Raw genomic sequence first — 21,683 nt, forward strand, 5'->3', positions numbered from 1 at the left:
TCCTCTCCTGCTCAGAAATGGGTAAGAGGGCCAGCTGTTTGCTATATTTTTCTCTGTGGTATTTTTCTACAGCAGATTTTAAAATTCATTCTTCAGACTGGGAAAAGCCTCTCTTTGTACCCAACCCCACTCGTGAAAGTTTAAAGATTCATTTCTAACACTCAAATTCAAAATAGCTTTGGGGACCAAAATATGTCAGCTTTAGAAACATGTTGTTTTATGTGCTGTCTCCAGCTTCATTTTTAATTACATTTTTTAGAAGTTGTCAAGTATGAGTAGTAATATTCCTTTGGCTGAACTGACAGTCAAAATTTATCAGCCAGACGTGTTAACCAAATCCCAGCACAAGATTCTAAGCTCCTGAAAGAACAGACACTCAATCTGGAAACAAATAATAAAAGACTCCTCAGATGAGAAGCATGTGGCTTTGAACAAGTAACTTGGCCTCTGTGGGCCTAGCATGTTCTAGGCAAAGTGCTCCTGACTTGTTTTTAACTCTTTCCATCTCCCTATCCTGTCAGTCACCTGCTTGTTGGTGCTGTCTGTCATACCTTGCAACACCTCAAGTACCTTTTCCCCTCCATCAGCCAAGCTAACATCTCTGCTCAGCCTCCAGGCCAGTCTCCCTGACTCTAGGGGCTTCCTCCTGCACCTCCTTTCTCAATCACCAGCATCATCTCTTAACTACTTTTTACAAATCTCTATGTCTGCTTGCTTCCCTGTAAGCCGTACTGAGGCTCCCAGTCACCGTTTGTCAATGCAAACCTGGGACACCATGACTGGAATGTGGCTATTCCTCAGGGTGAGGTCTGAGGCACCATCTCTCAGCCATCAGTTGCCTCTTGTTTTCTGTTTATTCCATCCATTCAACAGATATTCACTCAGCACACACTACACTACTACTGCTGGTGCTAGAGTGAGGAGCAATACTATGCAACAGTATGCAAAACTCACCAGAAGCCAGATCTCATAGGGCTTATACTCAAGAAAAGGTAAAATATATATATGTTCTGACTCGTGATCCACATCAGTGCCTACCAGACCTAGATAAAAACCACCTAGCGATGTCAGAAAGGGAGAAAACTTCTTTAGAGTGCAGGCTTGGAAGGCATTCTGAATAAGCAGACAGTACAATTCTACCACCAACTTGTCACATGACCTATGGCAAGCTGGCCTGGGCAGCTACAACAAAAGAACCACAGGCTTGAGAGTTTAAATAGCACAAATGCCTACAGTCTTGGAGGCCAGATGTCCTAGGTCAAGGTTTGGCTTCTTATGAAGACTATCTCCTCACCTGTGGCAAGTCTACTTCTTCACTGTGTCATTCCAGTATACACATCTCTTCTCTCTCATCTATTCCCCAAAATCATAGTATATTGAAGACATATTCCAGACTCATTAAATTTAATTATTTCTTCAAAGGCCCTCATCTATGCTATTGGACTAGATTGGTGCTACTGATTCCTGTGTGGTATTTGCTATTGGACTGGACTGCTTGTATCCAGACAATGAAAAGTTGAATTGCCCCAAAGAACTACTTCTAAACAAGTCCACAACCGTTTTTTCCTATAAACCTTCTTTTTCCCCTACCTCTGGGAGGTTGAAGTATTCTAGAACCCTAAATAAAGTAGGCTTAGATTTAGTGTACTCACTTCATAAGTCCAGAATAAGCCTTAAAGCCTATATTTTCATAAAGCATTGACATAACACTTTCATAAAGCATCGTTCTGAGAGCCAGCCAAGTCTAAAACCTATTGTTCAGCAAAAATGCAATGTGGCATATGATTTTAAATTTTAAATAGTTATTTTGGAAAAAAAATAAAAGTGAAGATGACATTCATATTTTATTTAATCCTATTTCAATATAATATCTTAATATTACTGCCATATCAAACATAGGTAATATAAAAATATGTACTATTTTTATACTGAGTCTTCAAAATCCAATATCTACTTTATATTTGTGGCATACTACAAATCAGAAGCCAAATTTTCATTAGAAATATTTCATTTTGCTTTGATTTCCAAAAATTTGTCTTAAAAAAAATGATTCACATAACCAATTTGTCCCAAACCCAATTAAACTTTTATCCTAATAAATTACTAAGTATGAATTATCACATTTATATTTAAATTAATTAAAAGTAAATAAATATTGAGACACAGATTCTCAGTTTAAGTAACAATGATCACCTGTGGCCAGTAGCTATTGTGCTGGACAGGGCAGAAGTGTGTAAGCACAAACCACAAGACCACCACCCATCCTGAAGTGTTTGGTCAGGCAGGGAATTACATAGTTTCTCAACTAAATAATTAATAATCTGAATGAAGAAACAGATTGGGTCTGTCCTGAAGCTCTAAGGCCATAACACCACCATTTGTCCTGAACAACCAAACAGAATGTCTCACCAACTGTGGAATTTCTTTCCGATAACAAGTGTGAAAAGAGAAAAGGAGGTTGAGCTGGCAGGAATGATGTTTCCTGAAGATACACTACAAGAAAAATAAAAGCTAAAAAAAAAAAAAGCAATAAAAATGAAATAAGAAAAACTCAGAGAAATGACAAGTGAAAGTTTCCATCAAAATCTATAAAAAAAAATCTTTGATTTCTACTTAATACAAATAAAACAAGTTAAAAGAGATGGAGCAAAAAGAGTCCCTTGAGAAGCTGACCTCTGGGTATTTTAAGAAATAAATAAGAAAATTAAAAACAGACTAACTTAAGAGTTGCTATTCACAAAATCACAGTAGATTCACTTCAATATCCTGGTGGCACACACCTCAAATTCCAGCACCCAGGAGAAGGAGGTAGGAAGATCAGAAGTTCAAAGTCATAGTTGGTTGGCTACCCTAAGTTTAAAGCTAGCCCTGGCTATATAAGTTCCTGATTCAAAAAAAAAAAAAAAAAATCTCCATTTTAGTTTCCAAACTACTTTAAGACAAATGATAGGAAATATAGAAAACTTTTCTGGAAGTTAATAATTTTATCTAAAGCACAAAATCAGAACAACAATCGTCACCTGTGCATGCATACATGTACAGGTCTGTGTAAAAACCAGAAACTGAGAATTAGTAATTACTGTAATGCTCTGTGCTAGTCCACTTTCTGTTGCTATATTAAAATGCCTGGGATTGAGCATTTTATAAAAATCAGTAGCTCATGACTCTGAAAATTCAAGAGAACAGTACCAGCATCTGCTAAGGGTGATGTCAGTGACCTGGTAGGAGCCTCATGGCAGATGTCCTCATATTGTAAAAACATTACAGGGGCAAGAACCCAAGTCAGGATAGAAAGCCAAGAACCAGTGAAAGACCAGTGATGTTCTTTATAATCACCCATGTAATTTGAAATTACTCTCTCCACAAAAATCTTTCTTGAGGGCGGCATCCCCATCAGTCTAATTACTTCCCACTAGGCCCCATCCGTTAAAAGTTCCACCAACCTTAATACCACCAAATTGGGGACCAAGCCTTCACCACACAAACCCATGGAGAATAAGCCACATCCCAACCACGCTGCCCCAGCATGTCCTCAGAGTTGCCATACCTAACAAGATGGAGCTGTAAAGACTCAGTGACAATTTCTAAGCCACTGCCTTCTTAACTATACAATCTGTGGGATAGCTGCAATTTAGCAGCTCTATAAAATAAGATCATGTGCCATCTTTAGTATGGAAGGAAATTTAAAAATATTACTTTTTACTTTCAGCAGTTCAGAAGTTTTTCTAAACCATACTAAAAAAGGCTACAACTTCATCTAGAAAGTCTGTTGCTTAGAAGCATTGACTGTATAAAAGTGTGTGTGTGTGTGTGTGTGTGTGTGTGTGTGTATTTTATGTGATGTATTAAGGCAGAAGGCAAGTAGCAAACTCAGCCCTCTCTGATGGATAGCATGGATGCTTCCTATACACTCTCCCAGGACTGTATAAGCTCTCCACACAAGGAGTATCTCTGCACAAATGGTGTGCACATGGCAGCATTGTTTCATGCTTGTTTTCGCATCTCTCATTGGACTATGAGCATTTAGGAAAACAAAGTAGATCCTAGATATTTGAGTCCTTAGTACCTAAATCAATACCTAGACTAAAAGGAAATGTTGAAAGAATAACTGAATGAATCAATGAATGAGTATTTATTAAAAAACAAAAAAAAATCATGTTTTCAAAACTTTTAAAAATGATACAAATTGACAAAGAAAGTCTCTTCCACCTGGATACTCTAAAAAGTTCTTAAATTATGTACACAAAAAGATAGAGGAGTGGACCTTAGTACTTATCTTTATTCACAGTGTCAATAACAGAATGCTGTCTCTACCAATAAAGGGAAAAGTAAAACTCCACACAATGATTCTCAACGCATATATCCCAACTTAATCTATCCTTTTGAACCGAAGGCACTATTGAGAATTCAATTATAACTGTCTGTTTCAAACTAGTAATTAATATCTCTAAGCATTTTGATAAAACACTGTATTTATAATCAAATATGTACCACAGTTTAAAAATCCAGAGTTGAGGGGCTGAAGAGATGGCTCAGAGGTTAAAAGCACTGACTGCTCTTTCAGAGGTCCTTAATTCTCAGCAACCACATGGTGGCTCACAACCATCTGTAATGGGATCCGATGCCCTCTTCTGGTGTGTCTGAAGACAGCTACAGTGTACTCCCATACAGAAAATAAATAAATAAAACTTAAAACCAAATCCAGAGTTGAAAAAAAAAAAAAAAAAAAAAACTCTAAAACGTATTGAGAATTATGTGTGATATTAACAGTTCCCAGCTGCTTTCCAGAGGTCTGAAGCAGTATTGTGGATTTCTCTCAAAAAGCCTATAGTTTTGTTTTGTTTTGTTTTTTTTCAGGAAAACAAGTTTAATGAGATTGCTGACCCTCTTAATATTTCTCTAAAGACAATAAATCCCATAAGCATTCTGGTATATAACTATTACAGACATAAACAGAACAGTCAATCAGTAGACACTGTAATGGACTTGAGAACTTTAGCCAACTGAGGAAATGTGCCTAAATCTGTCTGGTGATGACCATGTTTGCAGAAAGAATCCTGCAAAAAAAAACCAAATACATTGAGAAGAATAAAGGGCCTAGAAACAAGGTGGGGAAATGGAAACTTTGAGAAAATAACCTAATTTCTTAGCATGTTAGCCTGGGTCAAGTATTCAGACTATAACTGAGTTCTGAGCTATGTCCCTACATACTGTTTGTTCTTTCAGAAGGTATTCAAATGTTTCAAGGGAGAGGGGGAGGACAATTACTAGCTTAAGACATATTTTTGTACACACAACTCTTTGTGCTTTAAGAGGAGCTTTTTCAGGTCATTGCTTTATAATGTGAACAGGCGCCTAAGGATATTTTCAAAGGAAAAAGCAGCCAGTACGCTTAGAGCTGTAGTTTATATGCCTCACATCCTCATTTATTTCAACTCAATTTGGGGCCCCATGCTGAACTCTAAAGGAAGGTGCCGCACCTGAGGCAGTTTCTTTCTTGGCATACAATGACCAAATCAGAACTGAAGATGGACTAGATAAAGGACCTGCTAATGCTAAAGTTTTACAATTTCATGGTACAAAAATAAAATCAGCTACACAATAATATCCAAAGTAATAGAGATTCAAAATTCACTAATTCTTCGAGTTTAGTCTTTATTTGGACCATCTCGTGCCAGCCACTCATACTACCATGCTTGGGTCCAGAAAGCAAGAACTAAATCAGTAGGCTCAATGAAAGCAAGCAACTTCCTAAACCCAAGACTTTTAACAAAAAGATGATATAAGCCAGGCTTGCAAACTAAAGGTTCTTCTGATATGATCTGCTTATCATATCAGTACAATTAATTCACACTGTTTCCAAATTAATCAGTATTTCTAAATTCTCTACTCTAAGTATAAATATAATAAAATCACAAACCACATGTTTTTTTTAATTGTAAACAAAATATACAATGATATTATTCTTTGGCTATCAGAGAAACACAACTCAATATTACATTGAGATTCCAATACTGTTAGGATTGGCAGTGGTTTTGACATATTTGTATTGGTTATTTGGGAATTTCACATAATGCACCCCGATCACCTTTACTTCCAATTCTCCCATGTCCATCCCTGTGGCCTCCCCACAAATATATATATATATTCAATTTATGTTGTCTATCTAGTCACTGGCACATGATGAAACTCCTGGTGGCAGCCTCTTCCCTGTTGGGAGCCGACTTTAGTAGAAAGCAGCTAGATCAACTTTGCAGCCATCTGGAACCATATACCCTGATGAAAGACTTGGTTGTCAAAAGCCTACAACAGCTGAAGCACACTCTGATAAATATATTGTTTATCCCACATAGCTTGTTTTGCTGTTTAGTGACCTCAGCTGTATGGTGCACGTGGTAAAATGTTTTCACCTGTGTTCTCCTGCTTGTGTATATAAATACCTCAGAATTCCCTTCAATAGGGGAGACTTGAGAAAATAGAAGAGAGACTGAATCACACCCTGTCTTGTCTCCATTCTTCGAGTCTCTTGCCCCAAGAGCCACACTCTCTCTTGACCAGAGCACTTAGCCCCAAAAGTGTTGAGGCAAAGTGTTGAGGCAGAATGTGGGCCTCAACATTAGTGGCGCCTGAACAGGGACTCCAGTAAGCGGGATACAGTGGAAGACACCCTGCGCTGGAGAACCAGTCGACTGACGGAGCTGGCTGAATTCGGAAGTGAAACAAAGGTGATTGCATAGTAACAAAAACGGGGGAAGAAATAAGTAAATAGAAACAGATGAAAAAGGATTTAAAGATGCAAGGAGTAAATTGCAGGCTGCTCTGAGTCAAGAGAGCCAAACAGATAGATAAAGGTTAGAGTAACAAAAACAGGGCAAGAAAAAAAATAAGCAGAAACAGATGAAAAAAGTTTTAAAGATGCAAGGAGTAAATTGCAGGCTGCTCTGAGTCAAGAGAGCCAAACAGATAAATAAATAAAGGTTATAGTAACGAAAATGGGGCAAGAAATAAGTGAGTAAAAACAGATGAAAAAGGCTTTAAAGATGCGAGGAATAAATAGAAGGCTGCTTTAGACAGAGAGCTAAGCAGAATGATAATGTTAATTGATTTAACTTTCAAAATGGGTGTGATTCTGAGTTATATAGTTGTATTTTTCTGGATAAAAACTCAATGTAAAGGTTTTTCTGGTTACTGGCTTAAGGAAAGGCTAATTTGGAAAAAAAGGTTTTTCTATGAGTTTTCTGATGAGGTCATTAAGGTAGTAGTTATGTCTTCCAGAATTATATGGATCAGACATGACAGAGGTAGGCCTCCAGAACACTAGATTTCAGAGAATCAATATAATTATCTTGATACTAAAATTTGTTTTGAGATTTGTATATTACAGAATACACAGCCTTGGTAAATGAATCATCTTATCACCTGCATGTTCACTGATGCCCTGGACTTCCAGCTGGATGCAGTTAAGACAGACTTCAGATGCTTATCAATTTACCCTTCCCCTCATTCCTCTTCTAAAAGTCAACACCCATGTTCAGCTTGAAGAAGTTAATGAAGAGTCGGCGCCCCAATTCCCTGGACTTGGGGACTGAGGTGGTTAATATTAGGCTGTCTTTATCTGTATAATTGTTACTAAGCTGATGCAAAATTCAAGGATTTCATTGGTATAAATTTGTGGGTACAAGGCTTAGACCTTTCACTTCTCCAACAGGGGAAGTTGTGTGTTGCCTTAAAGAGTGTTGCTTTTATATCAACGGTTTAGATATTAAGTCTCTTGTCTTTCGGGTTCATGCTGTTCAACAAACTGATGGCTTTGGTACGGCAACAGATAACAAATGAAACCCATACAGGTCCGCTATTACAGGCTGGAAGTAGGGGACTCTGAAACCTCTGTCATCAAGACTGATGAGGATTAACCCCTAACTTGCGTGCTAAGCTGGTTAGCCAATGACGGGTAAGAGAGCATATCGAGACCCTTGCCCCTAAAATAAGGGAGGCCTCACCATCTTAAGTGAGGCTGGGGTCCTTTGTTCCAACCTAGGACAGGCACGGTTTCCATAAGTTTTCCCAGCCTTCCCTTTTGAAAAAAATTTAAAAAGGGGGACCTGTTGGGAGCCGACTTTAGTAGAAAGCAGCTAGATCAACTTTGCAGCCATCTGGAACCATATACCCTGATGAAAGACTTGGTTGTCAAAAGCCTACAACAGCTGAAGCACACTCTGATAAATATATTGTTTATCCCACATAGCTTGTTTTGCTGTTTAGTGACCTCAGCTGTATGGTGCACGTGGTAAAATGTTTTCACCTGTGTTCTCCTGCTTGTGTATATAAATACCTCAGAATTCCCTTCAATAGGGGAGACTTGAGAAAATAGAAGAGAGACTGAATCACACCCTGTCTTGTCTCCATTCTTCGAGTCTCTTGCCCCAAGAGCCACACTCTCTCTTGACCAGAGCACTTAGCCCCAAAAGTGTTGAGGCAAAGTGTTGAGGCAGAATGTGGGCCTCAACACTTCCCCATCCCCTCTCCCCAACCAGAGGCTGTCTGTCCACTGTGCTGAGCTACTTCAGCATCCCTACCACGACTGGTTAAGAGTTATCTTCAGTGGCTTCCTGTCTAGCATGTTACTTTGTGTGTGGTGGGCAGATCTATGTCTCTTTCTACTGTGAGTCTGCAGTCAGCAATACTACTGCAAAAAAAGTTTCCAAGTCCTTTATAGTCAGCAGGAGCATAGTTCACGGACTTCCACGTGATTGCTAGCACAATGACCACAGTCATCTACCTGGCCTCTGGTGTCAGCACATGCTGTGTACTTCAGCATGGTCTCTGGATACCAAGGCTGCAGCAGGATCATGGACTCAGACATGGTCCCCTGGTGGCAACATAGATCACAGACATCAACACAGCCTCAGGCCTTGCACAGGCCTTGCACATGAGCACGGCCTTCAGCAGTAGCTCAGGCCTTGCACATCTACATGGTTCAGCCGCTCTCCACTGAAAGGGCTTCAAATTTTGGACTTCTTCAGATTTGACGTGTGTGTGTGTGTGCGTGAGAAGAGAGAGAGAGAGAGATTGATTTTGATTGATTGGGAGGGTAAAAGGACCCAAGTTAAAAGTTAAAATTCATTTATGATTTATATACTTTAGTGTGGAGGTAATTCCATACAGTATTTTCAATGCATGAATATTTTAGTATAGCAACACATGAGATCAGATGTGGACTTTTCTACCTGTGGAATCATGAATTTTGAAGAATCTCAGGTTTCAGATTTTCAAATTAGGATTATTCATACTTTGAATAATCAAGCAAACATGTAAAAGTCCATTTTCCTTCCTTCTTAGAATTACCTTACCTTTCAATAATTTAAAACACAAGTCATGACCTCAAATCAGCCCAGTTTTATTACAAAGGCCACGGCCTTCCATATAAGAAACTCCCTATTCTCAACTTCGGATACACATTGAAATTACCCGAGGCGCTTTCACAAAATGCTGGCTCCTTGGCACCAGCTGAGCTTCAGAGGGGGCTCTGAAACAAGTGTCCACATGACCGTCAAAGGAATCTAATGTGCAACTGCATGGAGGCTCAGTGATGTCACATGCATTCAAAATGTGTACTAACAGGCCAGAAAGGGCCAGCATTGAAAGCAAGTCAAAACACCTGAAAACAGAACCTAAAATGGACACAGCTCCAGCACTCAAGAGTGAACCAGGTATACACACACTTTCAGATAAGGCACTCCAAGGCAGGGGTCCTGAACTCCATCTAACACTGTGAGGAAAATCACAGACACCAAATCTTTTCAGGTGACTTAAAAAAAAATAGAATCAATTTTTTCATAAAATCACTGAGCATTTAAGTGCTGGTTCAATTAAAAACCAACTCTACATAGAATGAGCAACCACATAATGAAACACAGTTTGATTTTAGACTTCAGGCTTTAGGTTATCACCTCAGGATAAAGGGATGTTTCCTGTCTACAGCAACTTCAACACCATTATCATCATCAGTATCTACATCATCATAGCAATAGTAACCACACACAATGTGTAACCACTATGCTCAGTTATGCAGTGTATAACTGAGTCTTTAACACCCTTTCAGTGAGGTGCCACGATTTAGTACCACTTTCTGGTAACTACCTACCAGAGTCAAATAGCTGGTAAAGGATCACTTCAAAATCCAGATGTGTAGAGTGTCTTAGTTTAAAATGTGCTTTTAAACAACCTCTGTTCTGCATTAAAAAAATAAAATGAAGTGAATAGCTAAATAATTCCTCGGCTCATCTGTAATTATCCAATGTCTCTGACTCTGCAGCAAAACTCTTGAATAGATAAAGGCATAGGTGTTTATACCTATTAGTCACAAATTCTCTAGTAAGAATTATTTGCTCTGAAGAGTTTAATGAATATTCATGAGTCTTCTGAAAAGATAACAAAGGCACAGACTTAAAAAGTTATCTGTTGCTGTAAAAATTTTAATTCAATGGTTTACCTTTTGAAAGATGAGTAAAAGTGCTCAGAAATTCTTCATAGGTTTGCTCATGACAGTTGACAAACTTATCCAAGACTTCTTTCATTAATTGATCTTCATCCATTATCTCTGTTCTCGGTATTTGAGCAGGCATTCCAATTCACGAGGCCACTCTGCAAGACAAATAAAAGCAGAAACTAGAGAGTAAGGCAGCTTCAGCAACTATGGAGGGCGGGTAGAGAAATTCAGGGCCCAAAAGATAGGTGAAGATAGCTGCTGGAGCAGCAGACTCCAGCATCAGAGGTAGAAGCTTCAGCATCTTGTAATGCTGAACTGGTAACAGTACCTAATTTGGTTTGGATTTCAGTTTTCTCATTTATATGATTAAGACACAAGAATAATTTCATGTAATTTGACTCAAAACTAAAATTCTTCTAATGTGAGGAGAATCTCAAAGGACACCTGCTAACCACCACCCCATACAGTGGCAAAGGCAATGGGAGCTGCTATGGAGAAAGGGCCAACAAAGAGTGCTTCAGTTTAGCTTTCACAATGCCAGGCAAGTTCACAGAGCTGAATGTGCCTGTCCAAGCCCTGGATCCAATCCCTTAAAACAGTATTCAGTACTTCCCTCCATCTACTGTAACCACACCAGTACCTGGTTAGCAAGAAGTGGCCCTGCCTGTATCTTAGCACACCCAGATCTGCGAAATCTGCTATTCCAAAGAAGCTATTGGCTGCTCTACTAAAAACACCTAAAAATGAGCCAAAATCTGTCTCCCTAACCTATCCCAAATGTCCTCTGAGACAGCGAGAATGGTTGAATTTTAATCCCTCTAGTACCTGACACCCTTTCAGGTACTTGAACAAAGTCACACTGAACCATCTCAGTCTTCACATTCTATTTCTCGGAAGTTACTTCTGGCTTCTTTTCTCTTTAACTCTGTGCTTTATTAAACATTATAACTCTCTGTGCTTTATTTAACTCTTTATGTTTAAATAAGTGCTAAGGAAACTTAACCCTTCTTACTGTACTGTGCTTCATTAAAAACATAACTCTTTATTACTTGTGCTTTAATAAGTGCTAATATCTGTCAATTAACACATACTGTTTAGCATCAGGGAATTAAGTGAAAGAATTTATTGCTAGTACTCCTTTTTCTGGCCAGGGAGCCAGAAGCCCTTTGCTGGCCTGGCTGGTTAACAATTTTTGAACCAAAGAAGGAAAGAAAAAAATTAAGATGCTTTGGACAGGCAAATATGCACAGACTCATACACATTCAAACATTCATACACCTACACTCTGGCCAGGCCTGACCATCTGTTACAATCAACTCCACAAGTATTCATGCATGCGTACATTCATACACATATACCTATACACAAACATATAGACTAATAGACATATACATTTGAATGGATGTACTGGTAGATAGGGCAAAGCTCCCCAAGCCAAACCATTCAACCAACAACTTTATTTCTTTTCCCTGAACTTTTTATACCTTCTTAGACAAAAAGTTCTTAGAAAATTACCTCAGAGATAAAATGTTACATAAAATGAGTTACAGAAGGATGTTGACATTAACTTCAAAGCAGTGTTTTGTGGGGAGCCAACAGAAGGCGTATCATCCTTGCAGCCATCTTGAGCCATATACCCAGATAAGAGACTTGATTACAATAGCCTACAACAACTCAGCACACTCTGATAACATCTTGGTTTAGATTCCTAGGATCTTTCCTTGGGAGTGTGAGACTTAAAGGTGTGTGACTTAAGGGCATAACTTAGAGATCAGATTTAGAGACAAGGCCTAAGGGCATGACTTAAGGCGTGACTTAAAGGCATGACTTAGAGGCGTGGCTTAGAAGTGAGACATATAAAAGATGAGAGGCAGACAGAAGAGCTCAGTACAACTTGGAGTAGGAATTAGGCACTTGAGTCTTGGCACTTGGAGGAAGAGCTTGGAAGTAGACATTAGACACTCAAGAGTACAACTTGAAGGGAGTACAACTTGGAACTAGGAATTAGGTTAGAAAGTACACCCTGGAGTAGGAATTAGGCATTGAGGAAGAAGACACTTGGACTAGAGAACTCAGAAGAATTACTATTCGGTATTAGGCACTTGGCACTTGGAGGAAGAACTTGGAATTAGACATTAGGCACTTAGCACTTGGAAGAAGTAACTTGGAACTTGGAGGTACTAGGGACTAGGAACTAGGGACTAGGAATTCAAGACTTGGGACTTGGACTACAAAGAGAGACTGAAGAATAAACAGGATTGAATCACACTCTGTCTGGTCTCCATTCTTCCAGTCCATCCTCACTCTCTCTCTTGCTGAACCCTGACCCGTGGACCAGAGCAGCCTGAGGCAGTGCGGGCTCTAACAATTTAGCCCCCAAGGCTTTTGGCAGTGCGGGTTTCAATACTGACAGAGTGGCCCGAGACATTTTGGACCCCAAATGTGGGGTAGAGGAGTTCTCAACATTTCTGGCCCCCAAGCGTGGGGCAGCTCAGGCCATAACAGTGTTTCATGATAATAAACTCATTAAAAGTTCAAAGCAAGACTGGAGAGATGGCTCAGTGGTTAAGAGCACTGACTGCCCTTCCAGAGGTCCTGAGTTTAATTCCCAGCAACCACATGGTGGCTCACAACCATCTGTAACAGGATCTGATGCCCTCTTCAGGTGTGTCTAAAGACAGCAATAGTGTACTCATATGCATAAAATAAATAAATAGTTCTTTTTTAAAAAAAATTCAAAGCAACAGTTTTTGCATGGCCTTGTCATATCATAGTATACACCCGTGACTTTATCCTTGGCCCTAAATGTTTTTCCTTGAACACAAAATTGTCCCAAGTCTATTTCTCCTTTTAGTGTGATTATGAAAGCTCATTGTATTTCTTATTATGCAGCCTTTACTTACTATTCTGAGGAGTGAACACATTCTATTCTTGATTCTAATTTTACTACATCTTTCTAGCAACTGAAACCATCTCTAAAAACTTTCTTTCTAAAACTATTTGAATAAAATCAGGAATTCTATAGAATTATTATCTATTTGTTTATATACCATCACTACAAGATAGTACATCTTCATAGTTCCACAGAGATCTGCTCAAAGGGGTAGGCTAATACCTAGTGATTTTATATGTTTAATAATTATAGGAAAAGCATATTAACAGTAGGAATCTTTCTTAAAACAAATTTTTCATGGGCCTTGCCTATCAGAGCAAATCCATCGTGGATTTTAATTCAAGGTAGACTCATCTCAGGAAGATCACCTGGTAGTTATTAGCTTCTCCTATGATGGCTCCTGACAGAATTCCATTTACTCTGTATGAAATATTATTTGATAAAGCTTTGGGAAACTTGACTATCTACATTAAGAAGAAGAATAACCAAAAGCACAGTAATACAGGCAAGATAATAAAAAGGGAATATGGGTCACCATACTATATGGCAAGAAAAGACAGCACCAGGCTTCTTTATGTTTTTCTGAAACAAGAATAAAAATGGAGCTAGGAAAAGTGCCACAGATCACATGCTGTTCTTACAGAGGACCAGAGTTTCATTTCCAGTACCACAACGGGATGTATACAACTGCCTATTTATCCAGCTCCAGGAGCAGCTGATCCTTCTGGCCTCTACCTACACCACACACACACACACACACACACACACACACACATACACACACACACTTAAAAATAATAAAAAATATTTTTAAGAGTTATTATCTCTCATTTTAAAAGAGAATAAAAATCTGTTACCTATTAACTTTCTTCACCCACTTTCCTTTTTAAATGCACTTCTACTATAGAAGTGGCCATCCTTTTAAGATACAAATCACACCAAAATGTGTAAGGGAAAACCATTAAAGATGTTCTTAACTATCCTCTGACCCCACCAGTTCCAACTGTAAGCTCTTTCAGGAGTCTATGAATATATGTCTAAATCTTTCGCTATAATGTCTATGAAGATAGACATTTTTATAAAAACAGGAAAATATGTGCTATTCCTTACAAGTAGATTTAATTTTTTGAGCTAAGGAATAGGTTTTTTTTAGACATAACAAGATCTATGACATTCTTTGGAACTAGAAGTAGAAATCTAGCCTAGTGTTTCAAACAGCTACACAGCCACAGCCCAGCTCTGCTCCTTGAATACTACATTTGGGAAAGCTCAAATCTCTGCACCTTAGTTTCCCCTTATCTAGAAAGGGGCTCTATAATGGCTCAGCTTTGTTTCCTAAACCTCAATTCTAAATATCAAATGCTAAGTGGGGCTGGGGTGGAGTGTTTTCTTCTGCTGTTCAGACTCATTTACTGACAAACCTGACCTGAGCTGACATGAGAGTATTTGCAGCCGCTATTTCTTCTACCCAGTGTGACTATCCACATGTTCCTTAATGAATTTGCATATGAGGTGGCTTCCCAGCCAACTGGAGGTCTGGACAATGCATGCCATTTGTACTTCCTACCTTACTAAAATCCAAAATATTCTGAAACACAGGTGACCACATGGGTTTTATGGAACCATGAAGCTATATCAAGCTCACAAGATGGCCCTGAAGATGAAATGTGTGTCCACCTTGATAAACATAGCCTTTCTGGTGATTATGAGGAAGAAGATGACAGAGAACCCCCTTTACTGAGACCACTCTGGCTTTAAATGCACTGATGCTAGCCACAAGATACTACCTTGTACATCCCAATCCCACATGAAGCACGATACTAGAGGACCAAATGAAAACAGTAGTTTAGGTATCAACTTCAAAGGCACTGTTTCAAGCTACATGTACTTCAAAATGAATACCTGAAAAGTCATCACTTACAACACATTCACCGGTACGGATGCCCAGGCTTCAGCAATGTAAAGCTCATTAGGGTATGCTTGAAGCTGATAGAGAATGAAACACCAACAAAGAACCTCGTCAGTGACAACTGTTTCACTATCAGTAGGACATGTGTGAAAACACAAGCTGTGGAGAGCCACAGCTGTCTACTTCAGAACTGGAGCACAACATAATAGCAGCAACCTCTTCCTCAAAGCATTCAGCCAGTCTACTCAGTGCATCTGAATGGCCAGGTTATTCCTCCTGCTGCAAATGTCTTCTCACAGTTATGTTAAAAAAAAAAAAAAAAAAAAAAAAAAAAAAAAAAAAAAAAAAAAAAAAACAGTCACAGACTTTCCCTTAGGGTTCCTTTCCAAAGCTTTGAATATTTACCCTCAATATAGCTCAGTACTACCAAAGACAAATAATTAACAGGCTGTATACAGTTCAGAGTAAAAATTCCTTTGAGGCTTTTGAGGCTTCTCGTGTCTTCTCGGTGTGTGACAATCCAGGCATTTATTGGCTTTTTAAAAGACTTTCACAAACAGTCAAAAGTTGAAGAATCTAAGAAATACCCATCATCCAATTTAGACTTTTCTTTACCTAGAAAACATTAGGAACCCAACGTTAAAGATCTCCGGAGACTGACAAAGCAGATCACCCTTTACCAGACACTCTGGTGGTTTATGCAAATGCCAGTGGTTTTCTAGACGGAAGCATGCTTTTCATTTACCACCCACTTGCTAGTATGCTTTTATCATGAAATATTTTTCTAAAAGAAAAAAGAGAAAGAGAGGCTTGCCTAGAACGAGATTCTCTCTTCTTCTTCTTCTTTTTTGGCTTCGTTTTGTTTTATGCTTTGAGCACAACATGAAAAGCATAGAACATAGTGGTAAGTAAAGGCATATAAATAGCTATGGGTAAATCATAAGCAACAGTTGCACCATCTGAACCTTGGAAAGGACAAAATACCGACTGCTCTGCTCTGGCTACCAATGATGCTTGGAAACCAAGTGGTTAGAAACTGGTTTCTCTCCTTACCCTCTGCTCAAGAGATGGGAGGAATGATCCCATCACCTCCCAGAAGTCCTGTTGTGTATTATCAAGTAATAAAGTCAACAATCATATAAGCGGTGTGGTGTGCACTAAAATGTATACTACAATGAAATGTGGAGTGTGATATCGTCACCACCCATTTAGCACACCTTAGGTGTCTATCTTCAGATCCTTGAGTAATGAATTCCTCTAAACAAAACTAAGTGTCCGAGACCAGAGTTGTAAGCATTAAGATACAAGAGTTGGAAGCATTAAGATACAAGCCCCTATGAACTAATTTTTCTTCTCAGTGCACTGCCTGATCTCTTAACTACACAGAGAGTCATATGTCTGCAAACTGTTTTTTTAAACCCACCCACCATGTGTCCCACTGCAACTTGAAAAGAAAAATGTCTAAAAAGCTGTACCAGGTTTCTCAGAGCCCACCGGCGTGTTCCAGGTTTGGGAAGTAAGGACCACTGAAGGAGAGAACACACCAGCAATGTAATTTACTTTGCCTAAGGAAACAGAGCCATCAATCTTGGTTCTTTAAAGGGTGGCTGGCCTTTCATATTTGCATAAGCAGTCTAGTTGCCAAGAAACTGGACTGCACTGGAATCACGTTATGATGACTGGTTCCTAAGGTAGAAAAGACCAGGTGAAGAGGTGGCCTCCTTGGCTGACCTGCAGCAACTCTGCACTTTCTCCCTAAGTTTCCAACATCCTCTATGCCATACCATGAAGAGAGGAAGAAATTCAGATTCTTGGGGCTGGAGAGGTGGCTCAACAGCTAAGAGCACATACTGCTCTTCCAGGGGATCTGAGTTCATTTCCCATATTCGAGGCAGCTCACAACTGCCTGTAACTCCAATCCCAGGGGATCCAATACTTTCTTCTGGCCTCTGTGGGCACTGAAATCACAAACACATACCTACACAAGGACAGACATACATATACACTTTTTTAAGGTTTTTTTTTTTTGTTTTATTTGGGTTTTTTTTGTTTTGTTTTGTTGTTAAGAATTCTGGATTCTCAGAGCTAACTGTCACCTGGAGCTTATCTAGTACAGATGAATGAACATGAACAAATATGGGCAAGCAAGTTCACCTGGAGTTTCATCAACTGGTGCCACTGAAGAGCTGTCATACACAGTTCTCGTGTTGTAAACAATCAAGAGATGCTTATGATCATGAAGACAAAGAAACAAGCAGGAACAAAATAAAAAAAGAATGGAACTAGTGATTTTTTTAAAAAGAGGTCATGAATTTCAGGGAGGGTGGATGGGGGCATATGAACTGGTTTAGAGAGAAGAAAGGAAAAGGAGAAATGGTGTCATTATAATCTAACAGGGAGAGAAAGAGACAGAGAAGGAGAGAGAGAGAGAGACAGAGAGAGAGAGAGAGATTGGCCATCAACTTCTGTATGAGAAGGAAAATGAAACGTGATGATGTGTTCAGATCAGAAAACTAAAGAAGAGTGAAAGTGATTGGCTGACTTCTAACCCGTACAGTACAGCCGAAAGTCTCCTCCCACTTGGAATTCTTCTTGACTCTGATGCATGATTGTCTCCCAGGAGGAATAAAACAAAACAAACAAACAAAAAACCAACAGAACTAATGTTGGATGAGTATAATCATGCCTCAAGCTACAACCCAGCCCATTTAAATTCAATACACATAGGGAAAAAGTACATACGTACACTCTAGTGACCAATAAATCTATAGACCTATACATCTATAGACCTGTAAATACACCCAGGAAAATAAAAAGAGAACAAAGAAGAGCAGAAATATAAAATAAAACATAGTTTATAGAATAGAAAAGAACCTGCAGCCTTCTACTGTTCTTTCATCAGAATGAGATAAAAGTAGACAACTCCAGCATCAAAGGATACACCACACTTCAAGTTGCAAACTTCAAGTGACATGCCTTTCCACACATGAAAGCCAGAGAAGGCTTCATTAACACCCAGAGCTGAGAGTGTAAGCATCTGGACCCATATCCCCTAGGCGCAACCCTCTGCAATGAATATTAAAGAAAGCATTTGGGGGGGGGGCAGTAGGAAAGGCTTTGGAATTACTGTTGGCCACAGTTTCTAAAGAAAGCTGCACTGTCTTCCAGACCCCAGTCTTAGAAGTAGGTATATCCTAACCACTACCCACTTTGACAAACATAGCAGTTTATGGAAATGAAGAAGAGAGAAGCACTACCACTCTAAGACTGCACAGCAGTTAAAAAGTGTGGGCTGACTAAGTGCTTCACATTAGTGTAGATATCACAATGACAGCTTCAACAAACACCTGGGTCCTTCCTAAAGAGGCTTAAAAGTTCCTTATTCTATACAACAGTCCACTTTGCTAACAAGAATGACTATAAAGAAGCACTCCATGATGATTTTAAATTACAGTACCATGAAATTGAGCAAAAAAAAAAATGCTAAAAATTAAGGAAGAAATAGAAATAATAACAGATCAAGGCAAAATAGTATATGTTGTAAAGAAAACAGGAAAAATAGAAAATCTTCAGGTCATAAGACTAGGCAAAGAGTAATTCTTAAACTTAAACCCAAAGCATGATTTGCAAGAGAAAAATCTGACTAACTTTACTAAAATCAAAAAGTATTCTTCTGCAAAGACCTATCAAGATGCAAAAAAAAAAAAAAAAAAAAAAAAAAGCTGGAAGAAAATATTAACAAATCACATATTCAACAAAAGAGCAACATTTGGAATGCACAAATCCCTCATGAAATTCAACATTACATCAACTTCAAAAGGCAAGGGATAGACATAGATACTTCAACAAAGAAAAGATACAATGGCAAATGAAAACCATGAAGATAGTTGGTATTATAACTATCAGAAAAATACAAAAGTATTTTCATGCACACACTTGTACACTAATGCTCACTGCAGCTTTATTCATAACAACCAAACACTGGAAGCCACTCAAATATATTCTAACTGGTGAATGGCTAACCAAACTGTGGTACATCCACACCAAGGGATACTACTAAGCAATAAGATGAAAACAAGTTGTTGATTCCTGCAACTTAGGTTTCAAAAGAAATCAGCTGAGTGAAGGAAGCCAAGATTAAAAGGTAAGTATGAGTGCTTCCATTTGTGACATGTGTAAAACGGATAATTTTAGAAATGGAGCACACACTAATGTTATTAGGGTAGGTGTGTAGGAGGGAACAAGGATGAATATTGTCATAAGTCTTGTGTAGAGCTGAATAGCACTATGTGAAAAAGATTATGCAAAATTAAATATGATATAATTGAGGCACAAATGACACACATGGATGTACACATAACTGATGAAATCCAAATATATTTAGTGGTTCACACAAATATCAACTTCTCAAATTTTATATTAGTTATGCAAGATGTTAACTTTGCAGAAGGCTAGACCAAAAGATTCATGGGACTTCTCTGTTCACTTATCTGCAGCCACTTACAAATCTATCCTGTGGACATTTCAAAATTAAAAATTTAGAAGTGCAAAAAGAAGGGTAAGGCAATTAAAGCCAAAGTGACTTAGGGATGGAACTGCAGCCGTAGGACTTCTACTGAGGACATGGGGCTCTAGCGTGCTGACGGCTTTCTCCCTGCAGGAACCCTTGGCGGCAGGAAAACACTCATGTGTAAAACTACATGCTTAAGCAGAAACTCTCTGCTTAGAAAGTTTGCTCTCTTTTCCTGCTCATCCACCCAAGCCACTATAATAACGTTTCTTCAGGCAACCATTCGTTAAGCCTTTCTACTCATCAGCAGATTTTATGAAATCAATTTTATCTCCCCAAAATATGGTTTTCTTCCCAGCAAATGAAGTCATCCTAAAAACCTCAGTGTTAAGAAACTGAGGCAGTCCGACTAAATATAAAGTATTTTTAATTACAGTTATTAATAACATAAAACAAAGAAAACGCACATGACTAAGCATTTAAATTTCCTCTCCCTACCTGCTCCCTAGTTTTACAAAGCTGAATAACTATACACAAAGCTGATTAACTCTGCCTGCAGGAACTGTTCTGGAAGTCAGGAGGGTTGCCTTCTTACTACCATGCCTTTTTCAATTTGTATTTAAGGTACAGCTATGTGGAATCATAGATAAACACCCTACCCTTACTTTTGACTAAACTGCAAGCACACCTGTGACCTCTAGACACTCCATTTACCAAGAAGAGTTCACACACTTAGCAATCATGTTCGGAGATGACAGCCTAGCCTCAGAAATGTCATCAACTGTATTAGTGACTTAACAGAAGATAACGGGGTGCTTCTGTGAGCCTTTTTCTCACCGTCCCTGATAAAGCTTCTAATCCAGAGGTATCTGAGACAACTTTAGAGCTCCAAAACTGTACAGTGTTTCAGTCTTAAGAGATGTATCAGCTCGAACACAATCCCACTTCACATGGTATGCAATGCCCTGTTGACTGTGACTGCATTGCATGACAATCCTGCAGAGGCACACTGCTTAGTTAAAGCTGTCCCCTCTTGGGCTGCCAGCCACCTGCACAATGCACAGCACTTTTACAACACCACAACATCAGCTTTAAACAAAACCCACACAGCTGGTCAGGAGCAGTTGTAGACCAAGGAACAAAGTCAACACAGCCTGCAGGAATATATTTCTAAGTGATTCAAAATGCCAGGTCTTGCAAATAAAATTGACCTTTTCACTTGGCATTCTCTTAAAAGAAACGATTTTGAGACATGCATCTCAGCTATTTTTAATTCTAGACTCCTATGACTGTAGCATAACAAAAGGGCCTTGAGACAGAATGCATTGCTTCCATTTGCAGTTTTGCCTCCATGGACACAACTAAGCACACTTGTGCATACATACAAACTTCCTTTGCCAACACGGTCTCTATCTAGAAAAGATCACAAACACCTCTTTCTCTAAAAAGGAAAGTTTTTTAATGATATTTTTCTAGCACACTACAAAACTCTGACATCTTTTTGCCACTTTATTTTAAAGCAATGGCCTCATATTGAATCAGAGAGTGGGGAACGTTTAGAGTAAAATACCAAGCCCCCTGCTCAGGATGCTTTACTTAATTGCTTTAATAAAAAACGTGACAAATCACCTGACATGCCCTGCTCTTGACAGCCTGTCACCCTAACTGTAGTTAGCATCCTTTTCTTTTCCGTTTCCTTCCTCGTTTCTCTTTTGTCAGTTTCAGCCATGGCCACATTCTCAATTCACCGGACAAGTCACCTTCCCTTCCTCCTCCTATTTCTATTGCTTCCCTAAGCATTAGCTCCCCACTATGTGAGTCATAAGGGCCACGCCTATCCCTGTGCCCTGAGAAGATGCCACTGGCCTTGTTCCCATGCCAT

The 21,683-nt window shown here is 39.0% G+C and overlaps 1 protein-coding gene across 2 annotated transcripts in view; it reads right to left on the bottom strand.

Annotated features, from left to right (window-relative positions):
* The window catches only part of Iftap (intraflagellar transport associated protein), a 78,366-nt gene that overhangs the window by 49,607 nt on the left and 7,076 nt on the right, over positions 1-21,683 (bottom strand). For both annotated transcript variants that reach the window (XM_034495243.2, XM_076929328.1), the window contains exon 2: positions 10,493-10,644. In XM_034495243.2, coding sequence (XP_034351134.1) covers positions 10,493-10,625 — 133 coding nt within the window. In that variant the 5' untranslated portion in view covers positions 10,626-10,644. The remainder of the gene's footprint in view (positions 1-10,492; positions 10,645-21,683) is intronic.

The sequence above is a fragment of the Arvicanthis niloticus genome, chromosome 2 (assembly GCF_011762505.2).
Source record: "Arvicanthis niloticus isolate mArvNil1 chromosome 2, mArvNil1.pat.X, whole genome shotgun sequence".
In the NCBI taxonomy this organism is placed as follows: domain Eukaryota; kingdom Metazoa; phylum Chordata; class Mammalia; order Rodentia; family Muridae; genus Arvicanthis; species Arvicanthis niloticus.